The sequence below is a fragment of the Xenopus laevis genome, chromosome 4L (assembly GCF_017654675.1).
Source record: "Xenopus laevis strain J_2021 chromosome 4L, Xenopus_laevis_v10.1, whole genome shotgun sequence".
Classification (NCBI taxonomy): Eukaryota; Metazoa; Chordata; class Amphibia; order Anura; family Pipidae; genus Xenopus; species Xenopus laevis.
Window position 1 is genome coordinate 28,678,450 of NC_054377.1, and position 18,687 is coordinate 28,697,136.

The following is an 18,687-nucleotide window of genomic DNA, read 5'->3' on the forward strand; positions in this document are numbered from 1 at the left end:
CTAAAAAAAGGGCAATATTTGAAAATGGAAAAACACTGCAGTTGTTGGGTAATATAAAAGCTTGTTTTGCCAGTTTTCCCTACTTTTGTTTTTTGTTTGTTTTCTTATCTTGTCACCTGCTAAAACTTGCATTCCAAACTATAATGCCTTAAAAAAGCAACACAAACAAGACCAAAATATTACTGTGTGAAAATCTACAACTCGACAAAATATTTGCATAGATATTTTTCATCATATATTTGGGCTTCTTTACCTGCCTGGTGCTACAACATTCCTTTAGCAGTGAAGAGTCATTACTCCAAAGTCGTCTTTTCTGCTAATTCCCAGAACATAATCTGGGCTAAATTCATTTATTCGAGTTTAGGGGCAGACTCTCCATAAACAATAAAATATATAATGTAACATGCAAGAGCTTAGGGACAGACACTTGATATACAAAAAATATAATGTAACATGCAAGATCTAAGACTGATTAGTACTGAATTCAAATTGACATGACCGCATAGAAGTCGGTGTATTTAGCATCAGGCTTGAATAATAATCAGCCCTGTAGCATCAGCTTCACTTTCCCCTAATATTATTATTTAGTTTATTTTTGATAATAAACTTCTCAAGCTTCTTAACATCAGCTCAGAGAACAAGGAGCCTGTGCTGAGCTATTGGCCTAACAAGATCAAAGATGGTCACTGCTGTAGAAACCTTTTAAAGGGGGAATCATTACTACTGTAGGGCTGCTGAGCCCCTGGGCTTTTACAGTAAGTTTAGTATATAAAATACAGCATTTAGTCATTCTTTTTTTAGGCTTTACTTTGCCTTTACACTTATAAAAAGGAAATGGTTTTGTATGCATTTATATATATATATATATATATATATATATATATATATATATATATATATATATATATATATATATATATATATATATATATATATATATATATATATATATATATATATATATATATATAATATACTGGTATCGGCAAATACTGTGTATGTGTGCCAGAAGCACTGCTATTGGGTGCAACTGTGTGGAATGCAATGTTTTTAAGTTCATAGACCGGAGATAAGCAGGAGTTAAATGCCTAGGTTAAGTATAGGTGACATTCTTAATGGGCCAAGCAGAATTGTAATTGAGAAGGCACGTAACATTTTTAAATATTATGTGCTGTCCTACCTAAGTTGTGTCTTAAGTGAATTCATGTCTGGGAAGTTAAAATTGTCGTATGCTATTTATTTAAAGGCTGCAAATCCATTTTGATCTTTTTTAGTGACTTTTAGAAAACACTAGTCAGTATTGATATTTGGATTGTTTAGCTTGCTTTCTGTGACCTGTGGATATACTTGATGTATTTTTTTTTCTATCCCATTCAGGGCTTAGGCCATAGTCAGATGCTGCTCTCAGCCTGCATATTGTTTTTTCAGGCTGCGAGAAGCAGATCCGCTTTTTGCCTCCGCTATATTCATTTGAATTAGACCCTCTTGCAGCAGAGGTCAGCCCAAATATGAAAAAACAGGCATTTTCATGCCGACCATCTCTCTACTGCATGTGCCTGCGTGGAAGTGTTTCAAATTAATGTAGCTGGCGCACGAAGTGGATCCGCTTCTCTAAGCCTGAAAAAATATGCAGGCATGCTCCGTCTGCCCATGGCCTTGGAGTACATTGTTGACTGCTGGCTCCTTACACTTTGCTGGCCTGGAATGGTGTTGTGAACCTCCCTGCAAGAAATATAGTATCCAAGCTGCAAGGATGCATTTGCCTCCAACAAATTATTAGGAGATGGGAAGCAGAAATATAGAAGAGTCTAGGCTAGATCACTTAGGGAGATGTAGCAAGGGAGGTACAGGATTGGAGCAGCAGACAGACAAAGGAAAAAAGAATATGGGATTCTATTAGCACATAAATAATTAAGATTGTTTTCATTATTCTTAGAACCTTTACTGAAGAAATTTGACATTAGTATAAAATTACGCTGCATTCGATCAATGAACAAAAGCACTACTGGTGTTTTCAAGCATTTGTCAAACACAAATCCACATGCTGTATGGGTGATTAGGATATTAGGAAAAGTGTTGACATTTTCACCATTTACTCACAAGGAATAAATAACACGTTGGTCAGAAGGAGACTTTTGTTCTGATATACAGTTGCCTAGAGCAAACTAAGCATGTGCTGTGCCTCAATAATAATGGGCATATATTTCTAGACCGGAAGTTGATGATGTTGATAATTTCATGTGCAACACTCCATGGTCTATGACACAGCTAATAAAAATGTGGTGATTTGTTCAGACCTTTGAGCTGCCAGCTAAAGAATATATCCCTGAAATTGTGACAAAGTTCATGGTAGGAAATGATTTAAGGGCTGTTATAAATGTTCAAAGTATTCAAGAACATGTGTTGCACCATAGCATTATGTAATTATGTTGTCTATACTTAGGAAACTGGTTCAGAAAATACCTGCAACTTGCCCATTAATAAATTTTTAGTGTTGTTTTGAATCACCTTTGAATGTAATACAACCTGCATTCCCCATAACTCATAAGCTCAGGGTGGCTCCCGAGGGGACATTTTGTGAAAAGAAATTATTTTTTAAAAGTGTTCTCATAGAAATAAGATTATATTTAGAGTGTTTCTTTTTCAATTCTGTGATTTTCTGAAATTATCAAGTTACTTTTCACGATCACCCTCTCAATGCTACCTTGTGTAGGCAAAGTGACCACACACCAATGTATATGACCTGACAATCAAAATCTGACTGACTCCTGCATGGAGAGAGAGATTTCCAAGATGGGAATACTATTGAAGAGTAGCTCGATATTTCAGAAATTGTACACCATTAAACTGATTTATATAAAGTGCATTTCTTATTACTATGACTTGAATCTTTTACTAAATTTTTAATTTTAACAGTAGTTCATCTTTAAGCTGGCACTCCACATATCTGCCTGTAGATAGGGGCATTATCTTGAAAAAATCTTGTCTTGCAAAAGGTGTCTAAGCTAATGGGTGTACCTGGCAAATTATTATATTGTCATATATACTTATTTTTTCCTCTAGGGTGCAGAGGCCATGGTAATGGAGAGTGTAATGTTTGCCATCTTGGCTGAGAGATCTCTTGGTCCCAAGCTGTATGGAATCTTTCCACAAGGACGCCTTGAGCAATTCATCCCAGTAAGTCCAATGAACGCGTTTTATGAATTTAATAGCTTACTATTTTATACCACCAACTGCATTTAAAAAAAAATCTAAGTAGTAACTTAAAGGGATTCTGTCATGATTTTTATGATGTAGTTTTTATTTCTAAATTACACTGTTTACTCTGCAAATAATTCACTCTACAATATAAAATGTAATTCCTGTAGGCAGCCATCTCAGGTCATTTTGCCTGGTCATGTGCTTTCAGAAAGAGCCAGCCCTTTAGGCTGTTGTTTCTTCTACTCAATGTAACTGAATGTGTTGCAGTGGGACCTGGATTTTACTACTGAGTGCTGTTCTTAGATCTACCAGGCAGCTGTTATCTTGTGTTCAGGGAGCTGCTATCTGGTCACCTTCCCATTGTTCTGCTGGGGGTGGGGGTGATATCACTCCAACTTGCAGTAAAGAGTGACTGAAGTTTATCAGAGCACATGACTGGGGGCAGCTGGGAAACTGACTGTCTATCCCCATGGCAGATTTCATAATTAAATATAAAAAAAATTGAGTGCAGAATTCTGTTGGAGCAGCACTATTAACTGATGCGTTTTGACAAAAATCCCTTTGAGTGCATTTGCAAGACACTTCTTGCATGGGAACTTTATTTCTGGGAGTCCTGACTGATTCTCTTCCTTCCAGTAATGATTTCTTATTTTCAGGGTCACATTAGAATTTCTAATCGTCAAAGCACAAAGTGTTTACTTTTAACAAGAAAAATGTGAACTGTTTTTTGAATTGGTTTAGTTTTGGAAACAAATGTTGCTGTCTTGCTCAAGGCCCATGTCACACCAGGTGTTTGTTCCACTGCTGTATTACTGCTGGCAGAGAACTTGGCACTCAGGCTGCCTGCCATTGCACTGAATGACACCCACTCATAGAGCTGATATCTAGTGTGTCATGGAACAAATGACCCTGGCACACAGAACGTTATATCCGCAGCTGCCCTCAGGCAGAGAAAAGCAGCAAATATCTCGGAACCAGCTAGTCCTACGTGCCAGGGTCTTATGAAAGGTATTCTAGATATACTGTCAAGACAACTAAGCAAGTTCAGCTATGTTTTATCTGAATGGCTCCTAAACATTTCCTTCTGTTGTTTGCTATGCCTATAGATGGCTTAATGGTGTAATTCAGTCTGTAATCTGTTTTTACTTTTTAATCTTTTTTTGCATTTTGTTCAGCAGCTTTCCAGTTTGGTATTTCACTAGTTACCTGGTTGCTAAGGTCCATGCTACCATAACAACCAGGTAGTGGTTTGAATGACAGACAAAGATAAATAGGAGAGGCCTGAATAGAAAAATAAGAAAGAAAAAGAAGTTAAACAATAATTTAACCATACTGTCAATGTGATCCTATAATGACAAAGATTTGCTGTGCAAGTTGTGAGTGGATAACAGTCCATGCTGCAAATTCATACATGAAAATGGAGTAACCTAACTTTTTTTTTTTTTTTTTTTTTCCAGAGTAGGAAGCTGGAAACTAATGAACTGACCCTTCCTGACTTATCTGCTGAAATAGCTGAAAAAATGGCTCGTTTTCATGGTATGAACATGCCGTTCAACAAGGAACCAAAGTGGCTTTTCGGCACAATGGAAAAGTATGTTGTGTTGTTTTTTTTTTTCTCTCAGTCCTCCAAAAAATGGTGTAATATATAAGAATGTGTGTCTCTTGGGTATATGATAAGCAAGGTCTACAAATAACTGATAGGTAGAGACCGATTCCCTAAATAGTGAGTTTTAGCTAAATGTTACAGTAAGTATTACATTACAAAAATGCAGTTATTTTATGGTTATATGACTTCTGATCTCCAATATAATTTTGCAATCCTGATCGGACAGGACGCCATTTTTATCTGAAAATCATATTTATAGCTATCCCCACAACCAAATAGTGTTCATACATACAGTACCCATTTTATGTTTTTCAGGGGACCAGAAAAAAAAAGTAAATCAATCCCATGAAATATGCATAATATATAGATGGGACCACAAAAATGTGGCGTAAAATCCGGGGTTGTCAAATAGAGGTCTTACTGTATGGCATTGCAATTTCTGTAGTATAGTTTTAGAATTGTTGTCTTTGCTACCTCTCATTTAGACCATACAATGTAATTGCTTGTGTACAGATTCTAAAGTGGTGTTGTACTATTCTTTCCAAAGGTATCTGCAGCAGGTGCTGAAGATTAAATTCACAAGGGAATCCCATGCCCGCAAACTGAATAAAATTTTGGGTTATGATCTGCCCAAGGAAATGAGGAACCTGAGGTAAACTATTCTTTATTCTTCCTTTATACTTACCTGCAAAATCTAACCTATAGTCTTTCAGGAGCAATACAATCGGAGTGATTGCATGTATATTTAGCCGCCTTATAGACATTTTTGGATGGGAAATGATCATGCAACTGTCTGGTTAGTGTAAGCAACTGTTTATATACTTTATGGACTTGACCTGACCTCCACATATTATTAGACAGAGTTCAGTGAGCTCAAAGGACAGCTGCAATCTCTAGTTCCTTTAACTGGTTACATAGGAATAAACCTTGTACTGTTTACCTGTAATTCTGAATTTGCCTCCTATGAATTTGTGATATGTGGTACTACACTGTCCCATAATCTAAATGATCACCTTTTATCTCACCTCAGCCGCTGAGAAGTTGCTTCGCTAACAGATCAGTGCAATTGTGATTATTGGTGCTGAGGCCAACAAAAAGTATAAGGCCAATGGCCCATAAAGGTAGGCCTGTAGGTCCTGTCATTGACATAAATACAACCTCTTTGACAGGTGGTTATTGGCCCAGATATGCATTTTCAGACCCAAAACTACAGTAACGGGTTGCTTTCAGTTATAGCAGTAGGCACATATTGGACATTCTTCTGGTGCTGGAGTAGAGCTACATGTGCTTTTAGCCTAAAGCTGGGCATACAGGTTCCACTAAAACTGTATGATTATTGTATGTGTGGTGCCTGACCGATACACAAAGAATGGTACGTCTGTGACTACTAACTTGTTAATTTTGGTCTGAGATGGCAAACTGGAGTTGAAAAGCATTTGAGGCCCCTGGTCTAGTCCATATGCTGGACTTTTAAGTTGTGCTCTAGAGCTATTTGCATATCCAGTTCAAGCAAAGCTTTTAGTTCAGTCTGAGAAGAGAAATTAACACTTATTGTATAATTGTTTACTCCTCGTCCAGCAAGCTAAAAAAGTTTCTTTTTACAGATGTCTGCTGGAAGCCACTTCTTCACCTGTTTGACAGGTGGTTATTGGCCCAGATATGCATTTTCAGACCCAAAACTACAGTAACGGGTTGCTTTCAGTTATAGCAGTAGGCACATATTGGACATTCTTCTGGTGCTGGAGTAGAGCTACATGTGCTTTTAGCCTAAAGCTGGGCATACAGGTTCCACTAAAACTGTATGATTATTGTATGTGTGGTGCCTGACCGATACACAAAGAATGGTACGTCTGTGACTACTAACTTGTTAATTTTGGTCTGAGATGGCAAACTGGAGTTGAAAAGCATTTGAGGCCCCTGGTCTAGTCCATATGCTGGACTTTTAAGTTGTGCTCTAGAGCTATTTGCATATCCAGTTCAAGCAAAGCTTTTAGTTCAGTCTGAGAAGAGAAATTAACACTTATTGTATAATTGTTTACTCCTCGTCCAGCAAGCTAAAAAAGTTTCTTTTTACAGATGTCTGCTGGAAGCCACTTCTTCACCTGTTGTGTTTTGTCACAATGACTGTCAAGAAGGTAATGATAAAAACGGCATCTGGTAATTTAATGAAGAGATACCACAAATCCTTCTGTATTTCTGTTATTATTTGGGAGATCCAAGGTTGAATAACACAACATAATGCAGGTGTTTTACACTTATCACTTGTAGATGCTACATATCATGGCATGGATGAAAACTTTCATAAACGTGGAAATTTTGCTACATAGGGAATAAAAGAATTGGGTGAAAGCAAATGTCATATAAATAAACCTGCCTTTTTGGTAGCCTTATCTCTTGCTATTTGGAAGCATCCAGTTAGTAAAGGTAGTTGTAGAGCTGGGGTCCCCAACCTTTCTTACTCATGAGCCAAAGTCTAATGTAAAAAGAGCTGGGAAGCAACACAAGCATAATATAAGGTCCTGGGGTGCCAGTGTTGTATTGGCTATTAGTAGCCTCTGGGTGAATTGTCAGCCTATTGGTGGCTCTGTTTATCCGTACATCTGAATGTATGTGTACAGTTCTAGACTAGTCACACCAAAATATACTAAGAATTGTATTGCTGTGCTAACATTTGATTTATTTTACCCTTACAGGTAACATCCTTCTGTTGGATGGAAGGGAGAATTCAGAAAAACAGAAACTCATGCTCATAGACTTTGAATACAGCAGCTACAATTACAGGTATCCATGTGCATAAAGTTCAGACAGATGCATTTCACAGTACCTTGTCATTTAGAGCACAAGGGATTGACTTGGGCAATATTTCTAAAAAGTTATGGAATTATACATGAATTTACAACTTGGAATCAACTGCAAATGTGAGCTTGTAACGGTTGCACGTAGGACAGGCTCTACGGTATAAAAGGCAGGAAGAGTCCATCACGCTTTAACAATAGGAAAATATGAGGCCCCTTGGATATGAAAGATTAGTCATGTTTAAGGAAATCATGCAGTAACAATGTTTGTTTTAGCTTTACTGTCCTTTTTAAATGCCTAGAAAGGGGAACTACGTAATTCTTCCTGCTGAAGGGCTTTGTGAGTTCAGGCATTTGGCTCCTTCACCAAATAGCATTTTAGAATTTCTTAAATCACATGGGAAAAACAAGTTTTGATTTGTTGTAAAACATTTCAAATAAACGCACTGGAAAAATGCTTAGCATTATCGGTTTGTGTTGTTTTCAGCTGACTTACTACCTGCAGACATTTCTTACCTGAACAGGGAAGGTATAAGTAAGCTCACTAGGCAAGATAGACAGGACTAGATTAGTATACCTTTATGTTTGGAAACAGACCATATACTACATTATGGAAATAAAATATCTATACTATATTAAAGATTTAAGAGATGAATATATGCATGTCTGGTATGGTCAGATTGGATGCTGTGCTTGCCTATAAATATCACATTTTACCCAACCCCCATCCTTAATAAACTGCTCCTGACCAAATCCCACATTATACAACTGAACTAAAGTGAGATTTTGTTACTACTGGATTGGGAGTCTTCGGCATATTATGGACCTAAAATACTAATGTGATGCACTATAAAGTGCTTTGACATTTACAAAATGGATGTGCATCAATGTTTGTCTATCATTATCTGTTATTGAAGTAGGTTATGCGTGCTTGCCTTGGATACAGTTCATTGTGTAATTAAGTCTTAATATCCTGTTTTATAGAACTAGAGATCTGAAAATAAGAAATGCCTGTTCCCTGTTGATGCAGGTTTAGATTGTTATTATTTAAAAACAAAATATTATGTCATTTTTAAAGAAACTGAATATAAGACTTATTTGTTGCTAATTGATTTAGTTGTGTAAATTGTGCAAAAATACAAAATCGGGTTCATTGTTTCGTTTTTGGCCGTTATGTGGAGGATTCAGCATTATGCTGATTTTAAAAATGATATACTACTTCCCTACAGTCACCTAGTCATTACCATGTTAGAAAATGAATGTTCACTCCAGATATGAATCTAATGAACCTCATCCTGGCATATCCCATGCTCCCAGCCCAAAACCTATGCTGAAAGATCTCTCCAAATGTACAGTATGAAAGTGTGGTGTGCTGTTGGTTCATAGTTAGACAAAAGCAGAATCTCTCAGGCTCTAAGTTTGCAGAAATTTGGAACACCCTTTAAAATGTAATAAGAACTGCAACATATGAAGAATGAGTAAAAGTATGATTTTGTCTCCAGGGGATTTGATATCGGGAACCATTTCTGTGAATGGATGTATGATTATACATATGAAAAGTTTCCCTTCTTTAAAGCAACCTTTTCCAGATATCCAACAAGGAAACAACAGGTATGTTTCTTGGATCTGAAAAAAATCATACTTGTAATGTTCCTTTATGCTGTTGTATTATTCTCTCCAATATAGAGCACTGTGTATACTGGGGCCTGCAGTGTGCAATACATTGTTAAACATATGAAATGAGCTCTGAGCAGGAGGTCCCAAGCTTGCAAGTCTAAAGCTGAATGCAGTGTGTAAACCTCTATTTCATACTGGGCCACCAGTTGGACAGCAATGTCTTAGAATATCTCTCTACATCACTAACTGTTAAAGGACCAGTGACATCAAAATATGAAAGTGTTTTAAAGTAATACAAATATAATGCAGTGTTGCCCTGCACTTGTAAAACTGATGTGTTTGCTTTAGAAACACTATTATTGTTTATATAAATAAGCTGCTGTGTAGCAGTGAGGGCAGCCATTCAAAGGAGAAAAGGCTCGGGTTACACAGCAGATAGCAGTTAAGCTCTGTAGAACATAATGGTGTTATCTGTTATCCATTATTTAACCTGTGCCATATAGCTTTTTTTTTTTTAGTTTCCGCCATTGCTACACAGCAGCTTGTTTATATGAACTATAGTAGTGTTTCTGAAGCAAACTTATCAGTTTAACCAGTGCAGGGCAACACTACATGATATTTTCATTAAACACTTAAAGTAAACCACCCCTTTAAAGGATTTTTTTTTTTGACTTTTGGTGTTAAATTGCTCATTCTAAGCTAGTTCTAACTTTTCAATTGGCCTTAATTTTTTCTTTTTAATAGTGTTATTTGCCTTTTATTCAAATCAATGCATGTTTGCTAGGGTAATTTTCAAATTGCAATCTGAAGAGCTTCTGAATAAAAAGATAAATAATGCAAAATCCACAGATGATTAAAAATACTAAAGCCAATTGCAAATTGCATCAGAATATCACTGAACATCATACTAAAAGTTAATTTAAATAAAGCAGTGCATTGTAGCATATCTGACTTGGGAATTCCATCTTTTTCTTTTTAAACAATAAGGTATGCACAACATTTATTTAAAACTATATTGTAGAAGGCTGTATAAACCAGCTTTCCAAAGGTACTTTCTGCACATGCTGCTGATTTTGTTAAATTGCTCATTCTAAGCTAGTTCTAACTTTTCAATTGGCCTTAATTTTTTCTTTTTAATAGTGTTATTTGCCTTTTATTCAAATCAATGCATGTTTGCTAGGGTAATTTTCAAATTGCAATCTGAAGAGCTTCTGAATAAAAAGATAAATAATGCAAAATCCACAGATGATTAAAAATACTAAAGCCAATTGCAAATTGCATCAGAATATCACTGAACATCATACTAAAAGTTAATTTAAATAAAGCAGTGCATTGTAGCATATCTGACTTGGGAATTCCATCTTTTTCTTTTTAAACAATAAGGTGTGCACAACATTTATTTAAAACTATATTGTAGAAGGCTGTATAAACCAGCTTTCCAAAGGTACTTTCTGCACATGCTGCTGATTTACTTCAAAGATGCATTTGTAGTTAATATTTATTTGTGTATTCTATTCACCTCTTATTTATTTGTGTATTTTTTTTTGTGTCGTTCTCTATTTAGATTCACTTTGTTAACAGTTACTTGACAGAGTTTCTCCCTGGGTTTGAAAACATTAGCAATGAAGAGCGGAGCAAATTGGAGAATGAATTGTTAATCGAAATTAACAGGTGAGTCATTATCATTGGCACATTTGGAGAAAATACCTTCCCTAACTAAACACTTCCATTGTCTTTGTCATGTGTTTGTACGATATGCAGGGCTCTCTGACCTAGCTCAAAGGAGAAAGTGGAGTCATCACTGAGAGACCTAATGCCAGCACCATAGATTTTACAGCACTTAAATTACTAAAGGAATTCAGATCAGTACACAGTGTTGCAGATTTGTCTTTCAAAATCCATTTCAGAATCCATTTCTATAAAGTAACCCATTCAGGCTCAAGGCAGCACTTTGTAACCTGCTGGGAAATTCCAAAAATGTAGAATAATTTTATGGTACAGCTGGTGCTTTTTAAATATTTGTTAATAATAATCGTGATTAATCGATTTCAAATGTTTCACATTTGGCAATTGCTCTTTTTAATAAATATTTTTGGCCACTGTGATGTTCTATGTGCAATCACTGAAGGAGTCGTACCAATTAATATATACTATTGCCTCTCTTTAGATTTGCTCTTGCATCTCACTTTTTCTGGGGTCTTTGGTCCATTGTTCAAGCTAAAATATCCTCAATTGAATTTGGATATATGGTGAGTATGTTCTGCATGTCATTTACCATCACTCTGCCTGGATTTATGAATTTAGGTTAACATACAATAAGTGCTAAACATATATATTTTAAAAAAGAAATAAACTGTAGCAAAAACATGTTTGAATGACATTATTTGCTATAATTTGTGGTGGTTTTATTCATAAGTAATATTTTTTAAAAGCAAGCAAGACATGTTTTGAAGATCTAGTCCAGGGGTCAGCAATCTTTACTATCAAAAGAGCCATTTTGCCCCCTCTTCCACTAAAGAAAAATAGTCTAGCTTTTTAAAGTTTAACTTTTTTTTATTTTTTTTTATATTAACTTACAACAACAGAATACAACAAACAGAAGTGCAGTGTGTATGTGTAGGCCTTCTTTGAAATAAATTAAACACTGAATAGCCCTATTAAATGCTAGTGTTCTCATCTGTTTAATGTGACTTCTGTTTCTGAAGCTCCATGCTGATCTTCCCTCTCTTGTCTTGAGTGTGTGACCACGGTAAGGACAATGATGAATCATCTTGCTTCGACTTGGTCTTGCCTGTCACTCCTGGGACATCTATACAGCCTTTGCACCTGCTGGCGGCTTCCTGAGTGTCCAATCAAACAAAGAAAGTGATCCCTTAGTAAATAGATTTATCCTGCGGTAGAAGCGGAGGTCTGACCTTAGTCAGTACAAGTTAATGAATTAAAAAGGAAGAAAAAGCACCCCACTAGCTTCTAACTCGCTCAGCAGTCTCTGGTAGTTTGAAGCTACCTAATTATAATAATCTCAATTGCGTGCAAATTTACTAATTACTTTATAGTAATCTTATAAATTCGAAAAAGTGCTTGTGCTATAATTTAACCAGTTAAAATCCCAATTGATTATGAATTAATTAAATAAATGTGATACAATTCATTCTATTATATATGCAGGGGTTAAGAATAATTGGTACTGATATACCCTTAGCTATAATCAATTCTATTTCGCAATAGTGTATATCCTTTTGCAACAGGGTGTATTAGTCTAAAGGTTAATAGTAACCCCCTCCAATCGCTTTGAGTTAAAAAAACTAATTAGTAAATTTGCACGCAATTGAGATTATTATAATTAGGTAGCTTCAAACTACCAGAGACTGCTGAGCGAGTTAGAAGCTAGTGGGGTGCTTTTTCTTCCTTTTTAATTCTTTGGCTTCCTGAGTGTGCCACCGTGGTAAGCTAACCGTTGGCTTACCGCAGTCTCACACATAAGAAGCCGATGGCAAGTGCGATGGCTGTACAGACGTGTCCGGCAAAGCCGTAATACCAAGCTGCAGGATGAAGAGCCACATGTGGCTCCGGACCTGCAGGTTGCCTACCCCTATTCTATCACAGGCTGTAGACATGTTTTAGAAACAAATTGTCCAATATAAGCTGCGGTTGTAAAAAGAAATGTGTGTACTTTGTTAGCTTTTCTATGTGTTTATATCCAACTTCTCAAGAGGTAGTATAAAGATTATATATTTTACCATTCATTTTCATTACTGTTGTCTCTTAGCTAACCCTTAGTTCATAGTTAAAAACAGATTGTCTTCATTCTTTATCTATCTTGTTTTGGGGGGTTTATTCTATAGCTGCTTGATATTTGGTTGCTAGGGTCCCACATATATAACCAAGCAAGTAGTGGTTGGAATGACAGACTAGAGGATAAATAGAAAGGGTATTCATAGATACAATACAACATGCAATCTTTTTGCCAGGGTCAGGCATTCAGGTGCCCATATAGTGGTTGACCCTCCACAGAATCCATGGGCCAAACAGACAGATGCCACATAGTTGCCCATACATGTGGATGGCTTCATTGTATTATTATATGGGCTGACAATCCAAAACAATCAGAATTGCTGGAAGAACTGCAACTCATTTTCACTCTTTGCCCCATTTGTCTGCATCCCTGGTACACAAGCAGATACAATTCTATCAATTTCACAATTGTAGGCTAGTCTGTTAAAAGTGATCCATGATCTGACATACTTGGCCATACGCTGTGTATTATATTTTACATTGACATAACTGCCCACTTTAACACAAGCCCCAATATCTAGGAGCACACACTCTAATCCGCTTCCCCCCCCCCCCCCCAAAAAAAAAAACTACTGAAAATACAGTCATGTAACTGTGAGAAACCTTGGCAAGCACTCCATACAAAACAACTGACCTCCAGTAACTCCTCTTCTTTGCTGGTATAAAGGCTTTCTCCCACATAGGAAGTGGAAGGAGGGGTTGAGGCTGTCATGATTTAAAGCTGTACTGTCCAAGGTTTTCCATTCTTGGGCCAATTCACATTTGAGAACTAGATCATTATAAACCAGAAGTGCTATAGAAAACAATCTGTAGAATGCAGGTGACTAAATGGATACTAATGTTGCTTGCGATGAAAATGACATTCCACTTTTTCAGACACATAATACATAAAATGCTTGTTCTAAGCATACACTGAAGAAGATGCCCTCTAATTTGTAGCCTTTGATCATTGCTTGTGTGGATCAGACTAGAATGTGATTTCACTGGATATTCTCTCTGCAGATGGCCAATGAGTGAATCCGATGTGGCTGAAGGGAGCGTAGGGCTGCCCCACCCTCATGTTTCCTTTGAGATCTGTTTGTTCAGCTCTTGGATGAACTGATCCGTGCAGTTTAGTTATTTATTTGTCTGCCAAAATCACTTTTGGCCTTCAAGTGAATCATACTGAGATCTACCCATGATCTACCCATGTGTGACCAAGCTGTAAAAAATACCTTTTGTGAATCATACATTAAAATCTCTCTCTCTCTCTCTCTCTCTCTCTCTCTCTCTCTCTCTCTCTCTCTCTCTCTCTCTCTCTCTCTCTCTCTCTCTCTCTCTCTCTCTCTCTCTCTCTCTCTCTCTCTCTCTCTCTCTCTCTCTCTCTCTCTCTCTCTCTCTCTCTCTCTCTCTCTCTCTCTCTCTCTCTCTCTCTCTCTCTCTCTCTCTCTCTCTCTCTCTCTCCCTCTCTCTCCCCCTCTCTCCCCCTCTCCCCTAAATTTAAGGATGGCTCCACCCATCTGAGACCTACTGAAATTACATGCATTGTGGATTTTTTTTCACTATAGAAATACACCGCAAAACACGCTACACCACAGTAGCCCCTAAATAAATTTATTTGAGGTTACTGCCTGTTAAAGCTTTTCAGTAATAGTCTTTATAGAAAGTACAGGATCCCTCCCACTTAATCAGCAATCTCAGTGCTGTTTCTGCTAGTTTCACTCCACTGCTTTGTATATTTGCAAAACATCTGCCTCTATCCTAGCCTGTGTGTCCAGCCTAGCTTCCTCTATTTGTCTCTATTCTCCTTTTTGATTACAAATCAAGAATAATTTAGTACTCTGGCTTGTCACTAGACCGTCTTTAATGCTTCATCTTAAGGAATGTAGTACAAGGTGTTGCATCTCTAGGAGAATGAAAGGTTAAAACTAGGTAAGCTTTATCAAAAAAATCTATAGAAAAACACCAGTAAACCCTCAAAGTAATGCTGCCGAGTACTCTGTCCGAAGAAACAATGCATTCCTTTCCTTCTATTGTGTTCACATGTGCTTCTGTATCAGACTTCCTTCTTTCATCTTAAACATACAGGGCACAGGCTTGAGCATGCTCAGTTTGCTCCTCCCCTCCCTGCTGTAATCTGAGCTCAGAGTTGTAAGCAATCAGGGAGAGACTCAGTAAGGAAGTGATGTCACACCAATCTAATATGGCAGCTACTATCCTAAACAAACAAGAGAGAGCTTCTAGAGCTGTTTACTCCTGCATAGTAAAGCATTCTAAAGAATAAATGGTGTTCTAGCTTGCACTATTGTGGCTACTATATTGGCAAGAAACTGCCTTGGTAGCTTTCCTTCTGCTATAACAGATTATGCAGCAACTCCCTCTGCCTTGTACAGGTAGAGGCTACAGCTGTAGCTTTCTTAACAACACTGCTAAATTGTAATATATATATGTTCTTATTTTTGTCCCTTCCAGGAGTATGCAATGGCAAGATTTGATGCTTATTTCCAACAGAAGAGAAAATTAGGTCTGTAATGTGTTCAAGTGGAGACGCATCCATCTTTACGATATGGCCTTGCAACACCATTAGGTGTGTCTCAATGAAATGTGATATTTTTTACACGCTGCGAATTGTGTAAGCTACTCTGGAATCGTTGGGGCTTCAGTCACCCTGTAGCCAATGAGAACTAGAATATTTAAAGCACTAAACCAACAGCGAAACGGAACAGAAACAGCAACAAAATATATCAATATGCATCTTTGTGAAACCAAGTTAAAACACAACTTTATTCAATGAATTTACCCTCTAAGGGCAAGAAGATCAGTTAGATTTTTTTTTTTTTTTTTGAAAAAAAAAAAAAAAGTTTCAAGTTGAGTTGAAACTTGTGAACCATTATTTTGTGTTGTTCAAAACCCTTTTGTCTGTATTGTACATATTGTATATGTTTAAATCCTGTAATATTTATATGCTGAAAATTTCCAAAATGTGAAATGAAGCTCCCGTCTCTGCCATTTTAAAATGGTGTTTTAACACCTTTCTGCAGCCTAGGGCTGTGACTTTATATTTTAGTTTTGAATGTATATAATACACAAACACAGTTCTTCATAAAATCCATCAGATTTGTTTGATGAAAAATAGTGTTTCTCTGGTATTCCCCCCCAGGTACTCCCACTTAGAAAAGCTTATTGCAGTAAGTTGAGTACTTGGTATCATTAAACTACAGTATTTCTTGTGTAACACTGATATAAATGAGAAGGAAAGGGTTAATCATTGGGAAGATCATAATTGCTTACCTCAGCTGCCCGGCCAGAACATCTCATCACTTAAAAACACTCTGGCCCTTGGAACTATTCTAGTGAGCCCTGTGCCGCTATCTTTACTTTTCCAGGCATCCCTTGTGGCTGGAAAAAGTATCCCTTGTGGCTGCTTTGAGGCTCCCAAACTCAATCTTGCTCTTGTTCCAAGTTGGTGGTTGTGGGTGGCCAAAATGCTCAACCTAATTGTATTATGAGTGCAGCCCTACGCACATCTAGGTAAGATAATGAACGCCCCCCCCTTTTTCAAAGTTTTAATATCCTATTCATTGGCGTCCATAAAATACTAATAAGCAAATCTACATGCAGATCTTTATTTTTCTGCATGTGTCTCCAGTTGCAGACTTGCACAAAATAGAAATGGAAAAATCTTCTGGAGGATTAAAAGATAGGCCCATAGGGTTCTTCCCTTTATTACTGTATCCACACCATTATTTCTTCTTATTAATTTGTAAATGATTTTGTTCTTGATGGCTATATCAATGCCCTTTTCATTGTGACATCCAATCTGTGATTTGTATTTTCTGCTTAGATATGCAGGTGAATTACAATGTGAAACTTACTTTATATGTCTGTGAACGGTATAGTGGGGAGTGTTTACATTTTGCTGGTAGAGGTAAATCCAGAATTACCACAAAGGAGGTTAAAAAATGTGGTTAAACCCCTCGAAATATGATTGGATAGAAGTTTAAAAGCTCTTTTTTTGTTTGTTTTTTTTTTTTTTAAATAACTCTGCTTTTGTTAAACCTCTCAGTAGTACAATTGTTAACTGTGAACAATGTATCAGGATTGTAGTAACGGTCTTCTGTAATTTCTGTTATTTAAAACAAGAATGTAACTTTTATTTTCTTTCTTTCTTTCTTTCTTTCAATGTTCAACACTGAAAAAAAGAATGGCTATCCTCTTTAATACCATGTATTGTCAGAAATCAATGAATGAACTTGAATTTTTTAAGTGATGACATATTATTCCCAGAAGTTCCGAATGTTTTTACTGTATGTTCTATGCGTAACGCGACTTATGAGTCAATTAGTCTGCCAGCTTATAATGGAAACTGTCCATATCAAATAACCAATGCAGTCATTTCGGTTCTGACTTTGAACACTGCTCTTATAAGCAAATTTTGCCAACGCTAAAAGAATTTTGCAGAAATGAGCGATATCCTGCCACATGCAATATGGCCAACATGTGACCACTGGCTGCAGATGATTTGCTTGTTGGTATTGCTACAGTATTTTTGACCAAAACTGTATTTCCTAACACTTCCTCTTAAAGCTCAATATTTCTGCTTTTTCAACAAAAAAAAATCACTGCACTGTACAATCCCCAAATGACATGCTTTTTATGTTTTATTTTAATTTAGAATATGTAGATTTTATACATATTTGCTTAAAACATTAATATTTACTTATAAGAAGCAAACATCGTTATGTTTGAATTATAGCATGCTTGATACCATTTATCATTTACCATTTCCTTGTATGCAAAGGCAGTTTGGGCTTTTTATTTAACTTGTACATTACTGTTTTTGTTTTTTTTACAATAAATAAAATTAAGTACATACCGTCTGTTGTGTAACTTTTTTTTCAATTGTCATTTTTTTCCTCTTATCAAGTTTGGTATCTCAGCAGAGATGTTAGGGTATATTCCACTATAACCACAAATGGTGGGTCATGCACATTTTGCCAACAGAGAAACCTCATGTAACACTTTTGTAGCCTTAATTGTGACTTCATCAACTATACATGCACGAGACCTGTTAACCAGAATGCTCAAGAACGGGGGGTTTCCAGATAAGGGGGTCTTGCCATAATTTGAATCTTCATACCTTTAAAGCTGGCCATAGATGTAAAGATTCTTAAAAGATCCGATCGTCATTGTGAGACCATGATTATCTCGAAACGATCGTACGAATTGTTCAACTAAAAAGACCATTTGCCAGGAAAACAAAGGGTTTAATAAGGATTAATTATATCTTTGTTGAGGTCAAGTCCAAGGTACTGTTTTATTAAAACAGGAAAAAACATTTTTTAAATTAATTATTTGAATAAAATGGAGTCTATCAGAGATGGCCTTGCCATAATTCGGAGCTTTCTGGATAACAGATCCCATACCTGTATAAGCGTCATCTAAAAGGGAGACTCTTTAATGTGTGATATGCCTGGTTCTACTTTACACTTGATTGCTGATAGCTTTAACATAAACACCCTTTCTATTTTGGTGATCCCCAACCAGTAGATTGTGCTAACCAATTCATTGGATGTTGTTCCTTGTGGCCTCAATGCTTATTTTTGAATTCCTTGCTTGAAGGCTAGCTCTACTTGCATAAAAACTGTGTACTGCCAAACCGAGCCTCCTGTAGGCTGCCAGTCCACACAAGGG

At 36.6% G+C, this 18,687-nt stretch overlaps 1 protein-coding gene across 1 annotated transcript in view; it reads left to right on the forward strand.

Annotated features, from left to right (window-relative positions):
• chka.L (choline kinase alpha L homeolog) overlaps positions 1 to 17,602 on the forward strand; it is a 30,636-nt gene extending 13,034 nt beyond the window's left edge. Inside the window, exons 4-12 of the mRNA XM_018257678.2 lie at positions 3,064 to 3,177; positions 4,659 to 4,792; positions 5,355 to 5,459; positions 6,884 to 6,942; positions 7,501 to 7,588; positions 9,105 to 9,213; positions 10,784 to 10,890; positions 11,387 to 11,468; positions 15,466 to 17,602. Of these exons, the coding sequence (XP_018113167.1) occupies positions 3,064 to 3,177; positions 4,659 to 4,792; positions 5,355 to 5,459; positions 6,884 to 6,942; positions 7,501 to 7,588; positions 9,105 to 9,213; positions 10,784 to 10,890; positions 11,387 to 11,468; positions 15,466 to 15,525 (858 nt within the window). The 3' untranslated portion in view covers positions 15,526 to 17,602. The remainder of the gene's footprint in view (positions 1 to 3,063; positions 3,178 to 4,658; positions 4,793 to 5,354; positions 5,460 to 6,883; positions 6,943 to 7,500; positions 7,589 to 9,104; positions 9,214 to 10,783; positions 10,891 to 11,386; positions 11,469 to 15,465) is intronic.
• The last annotated feature ends 1,085 nt before the right edge of the window (positions 17,603 to 18,687 follow it).